The sequence below is a fragment of the Dryobates pubescens genome, chromosome 12 (assembly GCF_014839835.1).
Source record: "Dryobates pubescens isolate bDryPub1 chromosome 12, bDryPub1.pri, whole genome shotgun sequence".
Taxonomy (NCBI): Eukaryota; Metazoa; Chordata; class Aves; order Piciformes; family Picidae; genus Dryobates; species Dryobates pubescens.
Window position 1 is genome coordinate 10,875,713 of NC_071623.1, and position 22,958 is coordinate 10,898,670.

At 37.1% G+C, this 22,958-nt stretch overlaps 1 protein-coding gene across 2 annotated transcripts in view; it reads right to left on the bottom strand.

Annotated features, from left to right (window-relative positions):
• The window catches only part of TAB3 (TGF-beta activated kinase 1 (MAP3K7) binding protein 3), a 45,585-nt gene that overhangs the window by 16,978 nt on the left and 5,649 nt on the right, over positions 1-22,958 (bottom strand). For both annotated transcript variants that reach the window (XM_054165768.1, XM_054165769.1), the window contains exon 2: positions 282-470. In XM_054165768.1, the coding sequence (XP_054021743.1) occupies positions 282-383 (102 nt within the window). In that variant the 5' untranslated portion in view covers positions 384-470. The remainder of the gene's footprint in view (positions 1-281; positions 471-22,958) is intronic.

A 22,958-nucleotide genomic window follows, 5' to 3' on the forward strand; every position in this document is an offset into this window, starting at 1 on the left:
CCAGGTCATGTACCTTAAACCAAATAAAAAGTAGTCCATACAGGCAGAGGCCAGATAGACAATGAAGAATAGTCAGTGGGACACCCCCCTCCCCCACCAAATAAGTCAAGAATTATAAACTCTTATGTAACTAAAAGATGGGACAAAAATGCTAGTAGTGGAGTATTCCACCTTTTCAAAACAAAATCAGATTAAAATATACACTCCATGCATACTACAGAGAACAATTCTCATACTACAAGAATAAAACACATAGATTCTTACAAGCTCTTTTACCATACCTGAAGCATGCACTGAGACACCACCCCTTCAGGTATCTCAGGGAAACGTTGTCGGAGATCATGGAGTACCTGCACGTCAAGTTGTTGACTGCCCTGCGCCATGCCAGATCGATGATGTTCAAGATTACCAAAGAATGGAAGTCAACAGCCCTTCCAATGATTACGGTCTTCTGAGGCTTCAGGCATTTTCTGTAAGAAAGCAAGCACAATACATTATTTTTGAAGCCATCGCAACGATTTTTCCTCCATGCCCAGCTGCATATGTAAAAGAATGACTCAATTTCTAGATCTTGAAATGCAACAGTGAGAATCATCACATCTCAAACTCACATTAAAACACCTATCACAGGTATGTCCACATGTCATTTCATTGGAATGTACTAGTTCAGGTCTTTACACAGGCCCACTGTGCTAACATGTAGGCACAACTTGAATTAATTTGATTTGCACAAAATCAAAGTGTTACGCATTCATTTCCAGTAAAATCCTGCAGAGTTTATAGAAAGGTCAGAGGTTATCACAAAGCATGCATATCTTTGTTATCTACAACACGCTAGAAATTACAGACTGGAAACTAAGGAGCACAATTATCCAAAAATACTCCTCTAGTAATAGAGCCTGGATTCTTTCCTCTTTACTACAAATCCAAGAAGTTGGAAGCAATTTTTGTGAAACACAAAGAATTAAGCAGAATTTAATGAGTCCTTTTTAGTATTATAAGCAGCTACCAAAGATTTCTGTAAAGCCACTATTCTATTCATAGGAATATTAGTGACAATAATCCTTCCATTTCAGAATTCTTGTGTTCAACAGGGAAAAGATTCTATCTGAACTTCAATACCCAAGGAGTACTAGAAGACAAATACAATCTGAGCCAACAAATGTTTTCTTTGTCTGTGGTTTATGCTCTCAGCAGTAATCAAAAGGTAGCTGAAATCTAAGTAAAGAGTCACAGACTTTTGTGTGAAGGTGGTGCTTGACACAATGTCACGACACAGTTATCTTGTACCAACCCTGGTCAGCAATGGGGAAGTTGTGCTAGGATTCAGATAATTCCCTTGGAGTAAATAAAGGCAAGCTGACACCAAATGGCTGTTGAATTGGGTTTATTAGATTGGACCAGAGCACAGGGAAAATGAGAATGAAAAGGAGAGGAAAAAGTAGAACAAGAAAGAGGGTGAGAGACAATCAAGGAGCAAAAGGAAGAGACACCATTATTTTGTGGGTTCAGCGAGAATTCTCCCAGGAGGAGTTCCAGGTTGTTGGCAGCAGGAGCACACTTGGAAAAAGGGAGGCCCTCCGTGGCAGCAGCGGGAATGAAGCAGTGTGGAGCGGCACAGCTGGAGGCACAGCTGGAGGGAGCCGTCTGGAGCCGTGGCAGGAGGGGAGGCCAGGTGGTGAGACGCTGACAGAGCGGTGCTGAGCGGAGGGAGTGGTGCAGCGGAGCGGGTTGTGTGGAGCAGAGTCCTTGCGCCCGAAGCAGAGCCATTGTGCCTGCTGCAAAACCTGTGGATGCCTGGCAGCTGTCGTTTCTTCATCACCCTCCTGCAGGGCAGGGGCGGTGCCTCCAGCTGTGCAGCGCGCAGTGCGCACATTGGCCTTTCAGTGGCGCTGTTGCAGAGGTTTTAAAAAAAGGAACGCGGGCGCTCCCACCTCCACAAAAACTACCTTTGTTAAACCAGGATGTCAGGCCAGGCCACGTCATGTCACACCCCGTGTGAGACAATAAAGCAACTGGTATTACACACACAGAGCCCCTGGAACACATCTATTATTGTTAAGCATAAAAAACTTTCCCAACATAACTACTCAGCTGAATTCTTAACAGCAGCGAATGTAGGTTTGTCTACAAAACGAAGTCAGACACCAGTGGAGCTGGTGTTCAAGTAATGTATTAGCTACTCAAACTCTCAGGTATAAATCTTGCTCATCTTCAACTGTGCAACTGTGGGTGGCAGATAGTGCAAGTACTCCAGTCAGCTTTTCACTTGTTAGCTCAATGCCTAATAGCTGGCTAGAACTGTACAACACATAGAATCATAGAACATCAGCAAAAACATACACAGCTTCCTGAGAGTCTCCTCATTTTCACAGGCAATAAAATAGAACATATACCTTCAAAGAAATATAAAATGTCATATATAGGGTAAAAATTATTTGGTGTTTATTATTATTATCATCATTATAATCACCATCACCACCATTATGATCATAATTATCGTTATTATTTAATAACTACACCTTTCTTTTTCCCCTCTTTCTAAAAAGTACTTCCTTTCTCTGAGAAGGGGCAAAAGAACAACCACCGCCAGAACAAAACCAGAAGTCCATTCCACTATCTGGCTACTTTGTGTGTGGACAGATCTTAACTTACATTAGTATTCATTAAAGAATACATATGCTTACAGGAAGGGTTGCTCTCTGTTATAGCTGATACATTCTAGTATCAAGTATTACATGTGTCACAACACACTCTCTCAAGATAAAAGGGACAAGTTTAAAGAACAGAGAAATGAGAGAACAATCCTGCTGTGATTTAAGAAATGCTACAATAAAGTTGCATTGTATAATCACAGTGCAGTTCTGGCCCCTGCAATCACGCTGCAGACCCATTTTATTTCAAAAGGAAACAAGTTTTCACTACCAGAAGAGCCAGTTGCTATCTGCACTCATGGTAGGGGACATTTTATCAAACTTAAGTTTTTGTAAATAACAAACAAACATCGTACTCTGAAAGGCAGAGTACCACAAGAATTTTTAAAGAAAACCTCTCGGGCTCTGTGTTTCTAGACAACTCTCTTTTTCCCAGGATGTTGAAGAAGAGCAGTAATGGAGCAGTGCCCTACCAGAATGAATTGCAGTTAAAACCCCTGGGGAATAACAATGACAGTATCTGAAAATATGCAACAGAAGATAATTCTAAGAATTTCATCTGCATGAGCAAAAGCCTTTGCATCACTTCTTTCTTCAAATGCAAACTCAAATAACAGAATCACAGAATCGCTAAGGATGGAAAAGACCTTTAAGATCATTTAGCCCAACTGTAACCCAACTACCATGACTACTAAAACCATGTCCTGAATTGCCACATCTACATGCTTCTTGAACACCTCCACAGATGGTGACTCCACCACCTTCCAATGCCTCACTACTCTCTCAGCAAATTAGTTTTTCCTAATGTCCAACCTAAACCTCCCCTGGCACAACTTAAACCCATTTCCTCTCATTCTAAATGTAACATGGGTTAGCAGACTGAAGATCTACTAGCATCACTTATCATGTTCTAAACTAATAAAATAATAAATTTCTTTGCTGTTATTCTAAAGCTTCCTGAATATGTGTAGTGAGTAGAGGTGTAGCACTCAACATAATTGTGACAACATTCATAGCTGGTCAATAATTGCCAGAATTCTCTTCTAAACACAAATGGGTAACAGAAACTTCCAATTCTCATTTTGAAGAGTTGAAGATTTTAGCCTTTACAGTTATACAGATAGGCTTGAAAAGTCTATATAAATCCCCAAATAATTGTCTTGAGAAGCATGAACACACAATGATTCAGAACTCCTTGATTCCATGGCTACACTATTGTGGAAATCTGTTATTTTTCAGTCAACACCACAAAATTCACTATTGTCATATCAAGGAGCCCAGCATGTTGTTCCACCTATTGTCCAGGATTTTGTGCTGCCTTTTCTTCTTGATCTGCCTACAAATGACTGCATATTTTTCACTGTAAACAGGCAGAAACCTGCTGGAGTACAATACTTGTTTCCCATACCTCCACCACAGCAGGCAGGTGGAAAAGCTAGTTGTTCAGAGACTCAAGAGTTTACAGTACATACTACATAGCTAAGATGCTTAAACAACAAGAACCCCTGCTGAGTCACAAGAAACCAGGAACCCAATCCTTCAAGCTTCTTTCTTTCACAGCATGCACAATGTGAAGGACAGGCTGAGATGCATCACCAGTCTTAAAAGCACTGGAAGTCCTCTGAGCTGACCACATCAAAAAACAACTCCAAGTCACAAAGAGAGCAAGATCTTGTAACTTGTAAAAATGGGTTGAAATGCATTTCGCAAGGATGGAATAAATTACTGTTCTACATATACAGTAACAGCAAAAACAAAGGATACTGTTGGAGAATTGGTTCTGCTGTGTTAACAGACAGAGAGATGACCTTGGAAACCACTAGTGCATCTGGGAGATTATGCAAAGCATGACTCAAGTCCTAAACAAGTACACTAATCAGTTTTTCACACCTTTCGCATGCCCAAATTGTATGTACAGGAAAACAGCATCTAAAATTTGATCTTATTTCCTCAAGCCATTTGTGTATCTTGGAAGCTAAGAAAACAGTCAGCTCTTCCATCAATCAACTGATGTCTCTTTTCTGAAAGACAGAATTAAAGAGTGGAATTACTGAAGTCTTGATACTCCCCACAGGTGTGCTCAAGTACATACAGCAGGAAATTAATTTCTGTTATTTTTGAAGCACCAAATCACCTAAAAATGAAGATACTTGAGTTACCAGTAATGAGATCAAACTGAAAAATAAGTTAGATCAATACACGCTATCTGGAAGATTATAAACTATGTGCAATTACAATGTACACAGCAACCAAAATAATTCCAGAAAAGATGACAGTTTCTCAGGCCTCAAATTAAAAGATTATTAAGAGTCTCATAACAACAGTTAGGCCTTCAAGGATAAGAGGGAAGAAAACCCAAGAAAACAAAACACAGTGAAAATCAAATCAGTTTATATAAACAACTCCTCACAGGCACCACACTTCTAAAAGTTTTATGTAAGTTCTTTCATCTTAAAAGATTATTTAAATGTATGAGGAAACACAGATGAATTTAAGTACAGCCAGGCAAAAAGCATCAAATTTTCATCAAATACTACACAAATGTAATTCTTAAATCTCACTGTCATAACTTCTAATCGAATGCATGCTGACACCCACAGGTGATAAGTGGATTTATTGAATGGCATTCACATGAAACCAAGCCAGTATTTGTAAACTTTTCCCCCCTCTTGTCCTTCTCTTTTTGACTGAAGTGTTGAAGACATATTTTGGCTTTCAGATTTGCAAGTAAAGATGACATTTTTTCACTGAAGCACTCACAGGACAGCTCCTTCAAACATTTGCACTGGACTGACAGGCTTTTAGCCAAGAATCAGGAGAAGGATTCAGAAAGCGCTAGCAAGACTGGATTGCTCTATTCCGACTAAAGATTGCAGGAATGGTAGTATGAAGATACCACAAAATTTAGGCAAACAAAATAGTACAACAATATAAACTTCTTAACTATGGAATCTTCAGAACAGAAAGAAAAACATATATTAAGAAAACTGAAATAAAAATGAACATGGATAACTTCTCCACCAAACAAAAGTGACTTCGACCTCAGAGACATTTAAACTCGTCTGCAGTAAATATGAAGTAGCAAATCCAATAAACAGTTACACAATCCCAACTTATGACAGTAATTCTTAATTGTTATCTGCTTAAATATCATTTACCAACATCAACAACACCTTCCTGTTTGTATTTGCTAGTGGTAGTTATGCATAAGACTGAGTAACACTGGTATTAGTGCTACTCAGAACTTTACTCCTGTTCTGAGCCAAACAGAAGAGTGAAAACAGTCAGGATACTCTGCCTGAACAGGAAATTTCCCTGTTTTTTGGGTAGTGAATAGAGGGAGAACTGTGAAGTGTGACAAAAACTGTGGTAGAAAGAGACACAAAATTCTAAAATTTTATTTAATTCATCTAGATTAATACAGAGTTCTACTTTCACAAGAAGTAGCAGCATAACTAAAAATGAGATTGTGCCATTCATCAAACGGAAGAAAAAAAGAATAAAATTGTAACACTTATTTGTAATGATTCTACTGAAACATGCCACTTTGTTTTCAAATCCATGCCATGCTAAGTGACTGCACAGCATGAGTTCTGATGACTATTCAAATCTTTTGTTCTAAATGTCTTCATTAAAAGGAAAGAAGTTGTAAGTGCATCTTATGAATCCTATTCCGTCTTGAGGTAATGTCAACCCATGAGACATTTCTCTCAGTTTGGCCATGTCAGCTACCCATTAGCTCTAGAAATTAGTTTTTCAGTCTTGTCACTGCATTTGCTGAAGTTGGTTTTAGGAATAAGTTAATCTTTTTGAAAAAGAATTTTCTCTACTCAGAAAAGCCTTTTAGAAGAACACATCATTCATGCTCAAAGCACAAAACCGCCTAGCATTACAAGACTCACTTTACAAAGCAATATTACTAAAGTGAACAGCAAAGTACACAAAGTGCTTAGCAACTAGAAAAAAAAGTTTTAGGGTTGTTTTTTTAATGCAGAATTGAAGAAAATGGGTTGATTATTACTAACTAATATTAGGACATTCATGTTTCATGAATCTTACTACTAGATTCCTAAATTAAAGGCATCCTATGCTATGGAAATAATCAAACCAGAAAGTCACGCCGGTTTTGAACTTGAGTGTTCTCCTTTACCAGGCACAGCACACAACAGATTCTCCAAATACCCTATTATTTTCCCAACTGTGAAAATGATTTTATTTTACCACAATGTTGTGGGAATCATTGCCTGAACATGAAAATCACCTTGTGAATATGACAGTTCTATCAAGAACATGAGAAGTGTTTAAACAAAGAGAAGATCATGGTGAACAACCTGCCAGATGGGTCAGCTCTGACTGCTGAGGTAGCAATTGTTCAGGGGGTGTGGTGGACAGCTAAGAGACATGGAGGTCCCTCAGTGCTGATTCCTGTAAGCCCACTGGGAAGCACCTGGAAGTCACATATGCATTGTAGTGTGACAGGGGCGTGGGCCAGGTGGAGCTACAATGAACAAACCAGGAACAGTATAAAACCCCTGAGTTATGCCAGCTTAGTGGGGGAACATCACTAGCAACACCACTAGGAACATCGCAAGCTGGGGGAACGTCACCTGGGCCATCTCAGGCTGGAGGCAGCAGCCAAGGAATGTCCCTGTCCCCATCCCCCCCACCGAAGAAGAACCCAAGGTAGTAATTGTCTCTCCATCTCTCCTACTCTTTCTCCATTCTCTCTGTCTCTCCCTTTCCTTTTCCTTCTTTCTTTGTTTTGTTTGTAAGTAATAAATAGTCTTGGTTTGATGTATGACCTCATTTGTGTCTCAAATTTCACTCAGGGGAACATTCAAAAGAACCGCGTCTCCTTCCTGACTTCCGGATCAAGACAAACATAGAGATGCAAGCTGCACTTAAAAGATTAGCCTACTTCCTAGAAGCACCTTTAATAAACCCTGTGGCCCAAGAAAGACAGTGAAATCATCCCACCTCTCACAAAAGTAAAATATCACCTATTCCAGCTTCAGCTTTGAAATTCAGCAATTAGTCCCAACCATTTATTACTGTTTGGGAATTAAAAAAAACAAAACAAAACCCAAACACAAACCCTAAAGACCAAACTAACAAACAAAACAAAGCAAAAAATCCCACACAAGAACCCCAAAACACTAATGACCAACGTGGGCAACTGAGGTCCCTAGAAACTATCTTACTGGAAAAGGATCTCAAATTTGTTATTTACACATACATGTGTGTAAATTGAAAATTATTCAGTGAATTGCCCATTTGTTACAGAGTCTTCAATGAAATTAACATATAAGCAAGGACTGCTTAAGGTGTGGATGTCAATCTACTTTCTAGAACAGATCTGAACAAACTTGCACTGGCTTCAGAGCCATGTAGAGAAATACGGCTGCTCTCCACCAAGGATGCTAAGATTTACTGCATGTGAGGCAGCATGAAAAAGCAGTGAGATAGTTGTAGTGTGTTACAACTCACAGACAACTGAACAGCTTTCTCTACCTTTCTTCTCACTCCAGCCAATGAAGCTGAACTAATTCAACCTACTATCAACACAACACAAAAGAAATCCACAGCACAAAAAGAAAACAAAACAACAAAAAATCCCACAAATAAACCAACCAACACCCACAAAAAGGTAAACCCACAAACCAAACCAAACCAAAGAAATAAAATCTAACCTTTTTACTAGTTTAGTAAGCTTTCCCTGCACAATGCATCCCCTTCTGAATATCATGCCACTGTGGAAATGAGGGAAAAAGAGGAAAAAGGGGAAAAAGGGGGAAAGGATACAGGATCAGGAACACCACCCCCCTCTTTACAGCACAGGTAAGCCAGTTGACCAGTTAAAGCAGTAGCAAAAATGCACTTTCAGCTGAAGCAGACTTAGAATAGAAAACCAAAACTGTTCTTGTATGAACAGCATTAAGTCAGGATGCAGATTTTGTCAAGTGCTGTCAATACTGGAGTCAGAGGTTGTGTCACTGTAAGAATGCCAACTGTCAGCTGAGCTCAGAAGGTAACATCAGCAGCAGCAGGCTGAAACTGAAACTGTACTTCAAACTCCACGTCACTTCCCCACAGTCCATGAATACTGTTCTCTACAGAAATGCTTTCTGAAAACTATGACAGGCCAACTGATTGTAGGTAGCCAGCTCTTTATCACTGATATGATTACACCTTCTACATTTATGATCTCTGTTGACACATGCTTCCCAAGCCTAGAATATTCTCCATACGCTGTACACCCGTGGTAAAACTTGAGATGACAAGATGGGAATTAGCTCAGCCAACAGATTTAGAAAGCATATTATTAGACAGGGTATCAGTAGCTTTTGTTGGGTTTTGTTTGTTTGTTTATTTACCTAACACTGTGCTTTTAACAGATAAACGATTATGGCCAAAGTCTACATTAGTTTATGATCACATTCCAATTCTGCATTTCAATACTGAAGCAGAAGTTAAGGTGTATAATTACTGTGGTGCTTCCAACAATGCCTGCAAACACACAGCTGAAAAGCTGCCAAATAGCAAAACTTCTGTGAATTAACTTGTATAAACTCATGGAATTTGAAGATCATCATTCAAATTGAGCTGCTCCACATGAAGGATTACCTAAGGAAAAACATGGGTTTTAACATCCCACCCCACACATACCTACTATTTAATAGGCACCTGCAGTCAGTTATAGCCTTGTAAACATGCCCAGCATGTGACCTGGCTGCAGATACAACCACGTAATCTCACCTCTAATCCTTGAGCAGCCTCTGGAACCACTTCAGTCTTAAATTCAAAGGTGCCTGTTGTAGAATACTAAACTGACTGCAAATGGTTTAGTCATCATGCAAAACTGATACCGGAAATAATACAGAGAACAATTTTGTATGCTAATTTTCCTTTATTTAACCATTCAAATAAACAAAACCAAATAACTCACACAAATCAATCCAGCTAAGACTTTGGAAAGCTCTTGTAGCAAAGGAAAGCAAATCCTTTTATGGTAGCATGAGATCTTTATATAAAGATTTGCTAGCCGGAATATCTTAAAATCTCAGAAATACAAAACAGAAAACTGTTGTAGCAGTGCCAAGAAAGCAATTTTTCCTCACAACCCTCTTCAGTCACACACTCACTCTGTTTAAACATGATGTATGGCAACAAACCAAAGATTAGTTTTCCCTGCAACTGTCTGGCTAAAACAATTTTTAGGACTACATATAGTTCAGAACAAGTCTCCCAATTCACAAATCACAATGATTGTTTGGCTTTTTTACTTACAAAGTAATACATCCCACAGCTTTGGAACTGTATTGCTTCAGAGAGTAGAAGCGATATGGACAATAGAATTTAAAGACATTTTGTTAGTTCATAAGGACATACAAAATTTAACAAAGCTAAGGAGAAGCAGTCAAAATTTCAAGTTAAGCCCAAGCTCAACTGTATGTTGCTGTCACTGCTCTGAATGAATGGCTATGTCACTAAAAACACAACTACATGGTTTGGCAAGTTGTCTTATGATGAATGTTCATTCATTCACTTGTATAAAAGAGCAAGAGATTCATGAAGCTCTTGGATGGTAGGAAGGCAACTTGAAGTACGAGGAAGAGGTATACAACAAAATAAAACTACAAAATGAAACTGTCAAGCTATCACTGCTGACCAATCGGTCTCTAATATTATGGTAGTTACATTAACTCACCTGACAATTCTTGGTTTGATATCCCTGTCCTGGCTATACAATTGTTACACAACCATACAGCAGTTGCACAAATGTGCCATTTGATGGCCTTGGAATACTCAAATGGAATGTAATTTATTGAAGTCAGCATGATGAGAATTATTCATCTCACACTGATGAAAGGATACTATAAACCAACAAAGATATGCCATCTTTTTTTTTTTGGGGGGGGAGGTTTGTTTGAGGGGGCTGGAAGGAAGGTTGTTGGGGTTTTTGTCCCCATTAGTTTATATTTAAGTAATGATTAGTTTTATCCATGTTTGAAAATATTTCCACAGATTCTCTAAAAGAGTAATATTGTGATATGATGTGGTGTGACTCCATCACACAAAAGCAACATGCAGTTCTGAGGTTGGAGTAACTTGGATTGAGAAAATCCATTTTTTGCACAACAGTGACACTGCTCAGAAATAAGACTCAACATAATGTCATTTCATCTGCAGTTTGTAGGCAAGCACATTTATGATACAGGTTGTTAGTAAAACAAACAAAAAAAAGGCATAATTAAGCACTATTTCCTCTTAAGCATGTACTTCAGGCTGTTTTATGTGCTTTCTTTCTTTTCATTACTCATTTATCTTTAGGAGTACTGTTCTATGAAGTTCTAACATCTTCAAAATTAAGACAAACCTTATTCTCTGGTCTTGGTCCTAGTTTCAGTTTTAACAATTACTAGATACTGGAATTTATACTTGAGGGAAAGTGAGCTAAAAAAATCCTGCAAAAATACTGGACTATTAATACACAGATTGTTCCAGAAGCTTCTTTCTCAGAAGTGTGAGATTAACATTTCTCAGAGAAGAAATGTCTCTGAATATTGCTATAGATACTATGAGTTATCTGCAGCTCACAAGTCTGAATCTTGGACAGCTCAACAGGAATTTAACACTGTTCCATCCTAAGAGATTTTTGGTAGTTCCTACACAAGGTAAGTGATTCTTGGCATTAGCTCCTGCTCCAACATCACAAATTCATTACTACATTTTTAATTTGATTGTAAGACATTCAGAACAGGCTTTGTTGTAAGATATAGTTATACCAGTCAAAGTACGACAAGTCCTTCCGTAAGAGACTTCCACAACATGTAACACTGTATTTACATTTGCCTATCTTCAGAACAGTAAGTATTCACTGAAGCCAAAAGTTTCCAAAAGTCGTGATTTAAAAATATAATAACCAAACTGTTATTTGCTTTACCCACACAGAACTTGTAGCATTTCAGAGTTTCAAAGAGCTATTCATATAATTAGCCTAAACATCTCCCCAAATCTTTCTTCATCTTCTCACTTTGACTTGGGCTTCCCCCTATTAAAAACATCTGCTCTAAATAATTTAATTGCTATCAATAAAGCTGAAAAAGGCTACAGTCCATTTGCAGAGTAAAACCAACATAATCTCCTGTTAAGTCATCTGAGCCTGATGATTTCTCCATAAAAGGTACATTGCTGCACTTCATGCATTCAGGGCCATACCACTTGAATTTTCAAGCAGATATTTACTTGTGTGGGTCAGTAAACAATTTCACAGTGAAGTAAAAGCTTGACCATCCTCTCAAGAGTCAGCTGAAGCTGTACAAGAACTGCAAAATTTGAAATTCACTCCTTTTAGTTAACCATTAGCAATAGGATCAGTGATTTATGATAACATAAGCTTAAAAAAATATAATAGATTGTTCATGCTACTAAAGCACACTTGAACTATTTGAATCAAGTCATTCTTGAGGCAGAAAGAGGAGAAAAAAGTTCCAAACCCAGGATTCCTGCTTCTGAAATATGCCTAGCAGACACTTGTGATGGCAAACCATAATAGTCTTGTAAAGTACAGTTAAAAATAACCAGAGTAGCTTGACTTTTCTGTTATGCCATTGATGAGTTTTTATGTGATAAACCCTGAAAATACTCTATGTTGAACACAGTAAGTCAAAGATTTCTACTTTGTTGTTACCTGGATATACAAAGGAGTGTTATAGGACAGGACCAGAGAATTTTTGTAATACAGGGTGTCTTAAATTAAGTTTCCCATTTCCATGCAGCAATTTAAAAATAATTGCAAGGCATATTTATATCTGTAAACAAATATTAATTTTCCTGCAGAGACAAAAGTAGATAATAACTGACATTAGTTTCATTATAAATGACCTGTGTAAGCTCATGGGCAGCCCATCTAACTGATGGCAGTGCAAAACCAACACCTGTTGCAAAGACTGGCAATGTACAATATTCACTACAACTCTCATATGCAAGATGACCAATTGGAAAAGGAAATAAAAGGGTACCAGGGAGCAAAAATGCCCATACAACAGTGTTTCCAGCCTGACTACTATTAGCCTCTTCTCACATTGGCCATCTTGAACTAGAAGAGAAACCCTGGACTAGAAAAAAGTGCGGTTGAGTAAGGGGATGAAAAAAACCTCATGATCAGATCCCTAACAAATATATACTGAGAAAACAGAGGAGGTAAGTGTCCAGGCACATATACACAGGAACAAAAAAGACAAAAATCAGGTGAGAGCAGATACAGAAAAAAACAAAAGCTAAGAGTCATACAGAGCAATGCAAAAGATTATCAATGGTACAGAGAAATACAAACCACATATCCCCATACTTTCCAAGTTCTGAATTAAGCTTTGGTGTCCTGACTGTGTAATTTCTTTGGCATGACTAATTGCTATACAATATAGTGGACAAATTAAGCAGTATGCCTGTCTTTTCTATCATTTCAGAAGAATTTGTTAAGATAAGGAAACATAACATGTTCCTTGCCTATTTTGTGGTACCTTCTGATAAGTCTGCATGAGTACCCACCCATAAGGGTGTCACAAGAAGAGGTCACATTAAGAGACTAGACATAATATTACACTAGTTGTATTTATTTTACCTATATGTTTATTCCAAAGCAACATATTAATACATTGAGGTTATCTATAACTATATGTGTACTTGGATGCTTGAAGAACTACTGTACTCAATTTCCCAGCAAAACAGCAAGGATATATATACACACACATATGTGTATGTAGCTATGTGTGTGTATGTATATATATATGTCATATAAGCCCTACATTAAGCTTTTTCTGTCTTATTTTTATCTCTCTCCCCCTCTCCCCCCTCTTTTTTGGAGACAGGGAAGGAAAAGTGTCTAGTCTAAAAATCAGATTTTTGTTTCTGCAACACCAAACTGTTTTCTGTTACAGTCAAGCTCATCTTCTATTAACATCATTTTAACGAAAAATTTTCTCTCAGCTTAGCCCCAGATGGGCTTTCTGAGATGTGCCTTAGACACCACACAATGTAGACATTTGAAAATATTTTCATTCTGCATTGGCTTCAGAATTGTCTATAAGGAATACTAACAGGATACAAAAAAAGTCTGGTGGAAGGAAAGCTGTGATTTTCCTTCTCTCCATAAGCTAGGTTTATGGTACAGCTGTTGCAGTGAGAAAACCTGGTAGTATAAAGTAATGTTTAAACAATCGACACTCAAATAAAGCTGTAGCTGCCCCATCTGTGGAACTGCTTCAATGGCAATTCTCCATGAGGAAGTCAAGATACCTCAGACCCACTTGTTCCATTATCTTGGGTCAGAAATAGGACAAGCCAAAGAAGATAATGGAGCGACCAGAGTATGAATACAGTTCTTCATCCTAAAATGCACTGATGCATTCCTGCCAAAATTATTGTGTAGCTTCAAAAGATTTGGCAGTATCCAATACCTTTACTTGATAAAAGCTTTAGAGCATCCTCTTCTTTACAGAGAGCCTGGCACCACATAAAGTATTTTAACATCAGAGACAGGCTGAGAAAATAGATAGCAACACTAAAAGGGCAGCCACCAATGATGAACTCTTCCTTAAATTACATTAATTTCAAATAACTTTCATGCTATCCTGTGTGCTCTGGGCAGAGGACAGGACTGGAACTGATTTTTCTAATGATTAAACATAGAAGCTTTATGAATTACAGTCACTCAAAGGTCACTCATATTCCACACAAAATGATTCTAAAGACCACACTCTACCTTTCCCTCACTGTTGGTTGGGTACGAGGTGAGAAAATTTCAGATCCAAGTGATGAGATCAAGGCAATTCCTGGCTGCAGCATGCATCACTTTTTACATGCAGCTGAGTATAAAAAGACTAATTTTGTGAGGATGGAGCTAAAGCTCTCCTTCACAGGGCCTGTGACCATAAGCTATATAGCAGGAACATATTAAATAACTCTATGGCTTTATAAAATTCAAGCTTACATCATAAAAATTACAAGGGAAGAGATCCGTACAGCTACAGAAACAAATAGGTAAAAATATGAATATGGAACAAAATGAAGCACACATCCTGAATGTTTTTGGAATCAATATAACTTGGCTTTTCTAAGCATTTCATTCACAAGTGTGTATTCATAATTTCAGCTTTTATACCTAATTTTAATTTCAAACGACAAACATTCTACCAAGTGCAGGTTAGACATGCACATTAAACACTTAAAGCAATCAGCATCTCTCTAAAGCCAGATCATTTCCACACTGATCTGCTCTACTATACTCCATTAAGGTTGGTAGGATCAACTGTGCTGATTTGCTGATTTCATTTCCCTTTTAGGAAGCTATCCTCATAATCCTGCTTTAGAAGAAGAAGAAGAAAAAAATAGAGTTCAAAGACAGCTTCAACCTAAAATAGTAACTCACTCATCCTACTCAAAGAGGTTTGGATTACTTCACTTTTCGTGAACAAGGTGATGCTGTCCAGAAGATCAAGGTAGGTGCATCCGAAAGTGCTGCGCTGTTTTAAAGACCTCTCCAGTCTTAAGGGCTATATGGAGTCTTGCGGAAAACTTTTGAAAGCAGTAGCAAAAGAACTGCTTGATATACTCTTACACTAAGTCGCCCTAGCATTTTATGCTCTGCTCAGTGCTATTCACCTTCACAAGAACTGAAGAGTGCAACAGATATCCACACAACCATACTTCAAGTGGTCGCAGATGCAAGATACGAGAATGGAAAAGAATGTAAAAGTCTTTCTTTCACCTGTATGGCACAGTGGTTTCTTTGCTTAGATGTCATAGCAAAAGAGAAGATGTGGTATTAAGTTAGTTCTTTAACCCATCTCTGAATTTATTTACTGTTAAGAAGTGGCAGGGTCCATAAATTTTGTAGAGTAACAATCCCATCTCTTGATTCAGACACTACAAATTTCTGTCTGGAAGACAGGCCTTTTTGTCAAACTCCACAGAGCATCATTTGCTGAGAATGCAGAGGAAGACAATCAAGGTCATGTATCTTACTGCAAATCAAATGCAGTCTTGTATACAGCAAGAGATTAGACAGCAGAAAAATCTGAAGTTTAAAATAATTTCCAGTCATCCTCCTGCCAACCAAACACACTGACACTGGAGTATTCCCCTGAAGCCAGTAACTGGCAGATAGTGTCTGCCCTAGACACAAGCAGCATAAAATTATATATTTGAACATTTCAGAAACAAAAAAGCACTTGTAAGTGAAAATAAGTTAAAATAAAATTGTAATCTGATGCCTTGATTCTGAAAGCAGACACACCCTCTGCTTAACCAAACAGCCCAATTACTTCTTCAGAATTCCCACAAGCACTAAACAAACAAATCACATCTCTAAGCATTTGCATGACCTGGACTCAAGTGTATGCTTTGGATTTTTTCCTCTTTTATTAAAAAATAACAATGAAGGAGCTGAAACCTTTGACATTCACAGTGGTACTTAAGCACAAGTCTTTTTCAGAAGGGTATCTACTTTGTTCTTTCTTTGTTCTTCACAGCATTCTTCCTCTACAGGATGGACAGCAATGCTATGCTTCCAGACAATAAACACTAATACTTTGAGACACAATTCAAACCTATCTGAAAATTAGCTATAAACATACTTCTAAAATTCCATAAGCAAGCACACGTTGAGAATAACTATGTCTAACAGGACTATGTATTTAAAACTTGGTTTTCAATATCCTGAATGGCCAGAGGAGTTGAGCAATACTATAATAGACCTATTAGACTATGTATCACATGCAGATTCTCTGCTCCTTTTAACTGCTGGATAAATATGCAAAGTATTTAGAGATCACTGTAATATGGCCATTCCTTTGACTCAGCATCAGATTTAAAAAATAAAAATAATTCACCTTTTCAAACCCCCTTATGCTACAAAAGTCATTGAGTCTTACCTTAAGAACAATTTCACATAACCAGCTTTCCATTATAGTAAATCAAATTCAGTACTGTTTACAAAGTTTTGATTTCTTCTTGTATGAAAGAGTGGAATCTTCTTTGAGAAATATTTACATAGAATACATAGAATAAACCAGGTTGGAAGAGACCTTCAAGATCACCACGTCCAACCCATCAACCAATCAAACACCACCCAAACAACTAACCCACGGCACCAAGCACCCCATCAAGTCTCCTCCTGAAAACCTCCAGTGATGGCGACTCCACCACCTCCCCAGGCAGCCCATTCCAATGTGCAATCACTCTTTCTGTATAGAACTTTTTCCTAACATCTAGCCTCACAATCACAATCAGAAGAGTACCCAGTCACCAGATTTACCTACTAGCACAATATTCAGCAAACTCTTCTGCCCAGAAGGACTTCTAGGCTCCATTCAAGGATGGATATCTGACACATGCTAAGTCTCCATACTGTGTGAATATTTTAACCTATGGAGTTACTCTTAATTCAACTACCTTATTACATCTTTCGTCTATTGTCAAGTTAGTTAAAAAATTCACACAAATATGAATACTTGTAAGGGAGAATGCACATTCAACTCTGTACATAACTGCTCAAATACAGCATCTCTATTACTTTGATAAATTCCCAGCTTCCTACACTCAAGCATTTACTTTGATGAGAACAACTTTCTACATATTTGAAAAGTAAATTAACTGACCACAGACAAAACACTCTTCTAATGAGACAGTGCCTTTCTAATAAACAAATTTCCAAGTATGTGTTAAAGGCATTCTTTACCATAGTTATATGGACTGATTCATCTGATCTGATTCCAGAACAAACAGAAACCACGCATAAACAAAACCAGGTATACATTTAAGCAACAAGTTCAAACACTGTAATATTGACTATTTACTTCATGTACACCAAACTTGTTAATAACTAAACAGAGTAATAATTTGAATTGGAATAATTTGAAAAGGGTGAGTATTAATAGATTATTACAAAAGGCACCTTTTGAAATTCAAACAATCGTATCACTTTAAAAAACAGGCCAAAGAATTTAAGGAAATCTCATTACTAGAAATCAAAATTACATTTTCCCAACTTTCAGAATTGTTCATATAACTGCTTTTAGCTAAACTAATAAATTAACTTACAAATGTATTTTATATTTTAAGTCAGTTTTTAAATTACTAGTGTAAACCAAATGTGTCTCTTTAAAAGCAACTGTATAATAGAACAGACACAATCTAGGCTAGTCTGGGAGACAGTAAAAAAACCTTAATTTACTAGAAAATTCTGTAATATTAGAACTTGAGTAAAGTGCTATCAAACGGCATTTCCACAAAAAACAAAAAAAAGAACAAGAGAAAATTTTAAACATCAGAATTGCAAAATAATTAACAGAAGGACAAAACTGCACAAAATATCAAAAATTAAACTTAAGTACACCTAAGGATCAAGCTTCTTGCAAATTTTGTTAACAGTGATCACAGGGATGTAGTTAACTTCCTTTCTCTGCAGAGACATTAATACACAGGTGTAAGGAAAAAGCAATACTGAACATGCAAAGCCATCCATTTTTCTCCAGTATAAGTGTCACAACTGAAAACACCAAACAGCAATTCCAAAAAACTAGAGGGGGAGCTTCTATTGTTTTTGAAGTCCTGAAAATGGCAAAAATTGAAACAAGTGAGCATTAAGCACAAATGCTTTAACTTCAGGCAGTAACTTCTGGAGGGAAAAAAAAAAAAAAAAAAAAGAAAGAATCATGATCTTTGCCAAGAGAAGTATTTAATGGCATAAAATGCTTAGCTACAGCAAAAACTTTTGGTGTTTTCACAAGAGAAAACCATCACATAGGAAACTTTATCTGACTGTTTCATACACTTAAATTGGCAAAAATAGATTAATCCTGGAAAAATACTTTGCTTCTCCTTTCCTTTGATTACTTTCTCCTCCCAACGCACTAGCACAAATGTTTAGGGATGAAATGGCAAACTTCATAATGATTAAAGCTGAACTTTCCTTTACAAACCCTAAATACTATCTCAGTCTGGATCAGCTCCCTCAATCACTTCAAAACCCCATGAAACTTTGTGCCATAATCAAATACAAAATAGAGGCAGGAGTGAGAGAGAAATGTTACACCAAAATGTCACTATGAGATCTCAACAGGAAGATCTCAAAAGTGGACTCCCCTTTTAGGTAAGACAGAAAAGACTATTAGAAGTTAGACTATCCCATTATGAAACCAGTGTAGCTATGCAGCTTTGATTCCATTTAGGAGATTTCCTTCTGGGGCACCTAACACCTCATATTTGCAAACAACTACGCAACCAATAGTTCTGGTTGCAACTAGTATCTCACTGGCCATACTTAGTGTTTTACACATTAAGGAAAAACACAGTATTTCTAGAAGTCTTATTTTCAAGTTAAATGATAGAACAGTGTCCTTGTGAAATCCAAATGATCTAGTCAGGTAAGACAGTAACCTGAATCTCAGAGAAGGGTTGATTGTTCCCAGCTTCCCTAGAATCTTGCCTGAGCCTTCATTTTCTTTCTTATTTGGAAGAACTGGGAAGAGTTCTTAGTCATGCAGATGAGAAACAAAGCTATCAATCCAGATTAGTTGTGACTGAATTTCAGGGATTAGCAAACGTGAAGAATCGCAGAGCAAAGTAAAAAACCCAAACAGCAGAGCGAGGTATGCATAATACCTATACTGTGCTTCACAAATGTTATTATGTTAATTAGAGATACATAGAAATTACATGTGGTTATCCAGTGTCATGAGAGAAGTCAAACAAACACCGAAAAAGAAGTTTGCAATCTTCATGGATTTATCTCAGAAGGAAGTTATCTCAGTAGGATGTTTTAAAATGACATTGATACTTTCAGAAATCACTCATCTTTGACTGCATGAAATTTACTTGATAAAACTAATGCAAATCATACCTGCTCAAATATAACCTATTATAATTGAATTTTGAGCCTTATACCTTAGCAAACTCATTTAATGGTTAAGCATTCTTTTTCTTTTTTTCACAGCTAGCAATGCAGTTAACTGTTAAAGGAACAGTTTAATACAATTGCAATACAATAATTTTACTGGCTTTTGAAGAACAAGTTCCTGAAATAACCAACACAACACTTCCTGAATATTACCCAAAAAATTGTTGGATTTTTCTTTGCAAAGTACCTGTCTACTGGATAGTCTTCTAGCAGCATTCTGTCATGCTGTACATACTATCAAGTAATCAAGCAAATAAGATGCTCACACTACATAATCGCCACTACTCATGAACAAATAATGCAAACCATCAAGTTCTTCTGATTGATTGACATTTCTTATAGTTTAATAAAAATTAAATTATTTACGTAACATGTTTACATAAGTCACAAACTGTACTACACAAAGAAATCTCTTGCTCTACAAATGTAAGTACATCATACACTTGCTCAGAAAACAAAACAATTCCCCCCCCCCCAAAACAATCACACTAAAAAAAAAAACCTGGGGAAAGCAGACAAAAGAAAGGTCTAAGCAAGCCTAAAAGCACTCCCCTGGGCATGTAGAGTTTTCATTTTCTAAAAAGACTAAATAGCTTGTACCATAAATAGTTTCATTTAAGAACAAATGCAGCTTACATAAGCATGTACCAGTCATCTTAACCATTTTACTGATGGCAATACAACCAACAGTGGCAAAACATGTATACAAATGTGCTCAGCTCACAAGGCAGCACTTAAGAACCAATTCAATAAACTGCTACTAACACAGCTTAAACTCAAAGATTCCATGTATGGACAAGTTGATACAGTAGATCATCAATTATGCTCAGGCAAATTTATTCAGAGCAGTCCCAAAACAGAAATTTGCCACTGTCATGAGAGCGAAACTTTTACAATAGATATATGTGTACTTCCTGGAATCTGTGTTCTGTCACATAATAAAAATATAAGAACAAGAGATACTGAAATGTTCATGTCATAACGACCTCTTCCCCTCCTGAACTGAATACTATACATCAAAGTATTTAAACCTTTTTTCCTTTTTTTTTTTCTCCCTTCTATGACTCTAAATACTTACAAAATCTGGACCTTTCGTACCTTTTATAAACCAAGAGACATTAAGAGAATTCTTTAGATTTCTTCACATAAAGATGGATTAAACAATGACATACGGTGTAGTTTTAAAAAGGGAATCTATGGATGGGCAGGGAACAGAAAAGAGACAGGACTGATTTTTTTTTTGTTGTTTCATTTGTGGTGGTGTTTTTTAAACAGAATTCACAGAAGAATAAAAATAAATTCTTTCCTGCCAGTTCCTTAACAAGACTTCCTCTTCATATAGTTCTTAGAGTATCAAGTCCAAGAACAGCAATCCATGAACAACACAGGAATTTCTGCTGTGAGTCCAAGACTGGTAAAAAAAAAAAGTTTTCTCCACCTTCTCAAACAACCAGAAGAGTAAGCAGAATTTCCCTTTGATATTTTTATAAGGTCAGAGAAGAAGAAGCTCTTCAGTCATCTATTTTATTGTTTCTAGGAAGAATAGGATAGCATAGAATAGGATAGAATAAACCAGGTTGTAAGAGACCTCCGAGATCATTGAGTCCAACCTAACACCCAACACTATCTAATCAACTAAACCAAAAGGGGACAGACTGGTGACATCTGTCCACTAATGCTGTATTTTGACCTCTCACTAGTGGATCCATACAAGAACAAACTGCACCACATTTCTGAAAAGGAAAAGCATAGAACTGAACTATACAGATAAGAACCAAACAACACAAGCCTCCGTGTCCTGATCACATCTTGTGTAACATATGCTCTTAGGAGACCTGCCACACATTTTTCTTACAACTTTTACAGCAAGTGGTCTCAGTTAGAGAAAAGCAGCTCTCAAGTGTTCCTCCAAAAATAGAAGTACTGTTTGCCACAGTACCAGCAATGCATGTGTTGTTGGTACTAGTGCCTCACTGAGTAACAACAGGGAAGATCAGTGAAAATACCTCAATGTCCACATTACTATAGGAAGATGTCATCTGGTTAATGGCACTGAAAACATCAAGACCTGCTTTACAGAGTTGAAGAGAACAGGCTTCTTTCTTGTGTTCAGAAAAATCTAAGTCACCCTGTACGCTATCCACCAATTCATCTTCCTCACAGATCCTTCCTCCAAGATGAAAGAACTCTATTTCAACACTGGTGACTTTTTGACTTTCTCCCTCTTGCTCCTTTTTTTTTTTTTTTTTTTTTAAACACAGCAGAAAATCATTTTTAAAGACAGATTAAAAACCGTTGATCTTACTTGGGTCTCTTAGACCTAAGGCTATCTTCAGCCTCATTTACCTCCACTCCCAAATCTGGAAAAGAATTGGCAGGTAGAACATTTACTTGACTTGGAACTTTCTTTAAGTATAAGAAGCATTTACTATGTCTAAAGAAAGGGCTTCAAAAACAAAGATGCAGATATCATCTAAGAGATTCTACATTCTACCATTTATAAACTTAATTCTGCTGCAACAGATATAACAGAAACTGCCTTCCTCTTTTGTCCCCTCTTCCTTTAAAATGGATATTCCAAGACGACAATAGTAAAAGGTTACCTTTGTTATAGAAAGCGCTAATAGGCTCAAACCAACACAGAAGGAAGCTGGATATGAACAACAACTTATCTCAATACCACTACCTTCTACTGAACCTAGTACATACTGAAGGCTTCAGTATAGAAGCAAGAACTACAAAACTGAACGCAATATCCTGAACAATTATTCTAAAAGCTCATAAGGTGGTAACACATGAAGCATTTTCAGACCAACAGAGAGATCTGTTTTGAAATACCTGTATAAAACACTGATGTTCATGAAGAAGGAAGGCCATGGAAACTTTTGAAACCACATTTTCACAATGCTGTCTTAATAGCAGGAAACAAAGCAGAGACTCAGACTAAAATAACTGTTACCCCATGCTGTCCACTTGAAACTTAATAACAAGTTGCAAAACACATGCTAATACATAAAAGTACTGTCAAAAATATCTATTTTAAATATAATTTAATGCAAATTCTGAGCTCAGTTACAGCACTTACTCAGTAATTCCAAGATTACTAAAGTCACATCTGTACACTACCTTGCAGCTAAAACTTGATTTGTAACACAAAAGACATATTGTGGCATTTCAGTGGAATTATGCAGAAGATAATTAAAAGCTTTTACAAGCTTCAAGGCAGCAATGGGAAGAAATATATTTGATGTAGAAATGCTTGCTAGTAGAAACGTATCTTAATGTTTTTGAGCAAACATGAAGCAACAGAGTGAAATTATACCACAGTAACATTTTCCCTTATG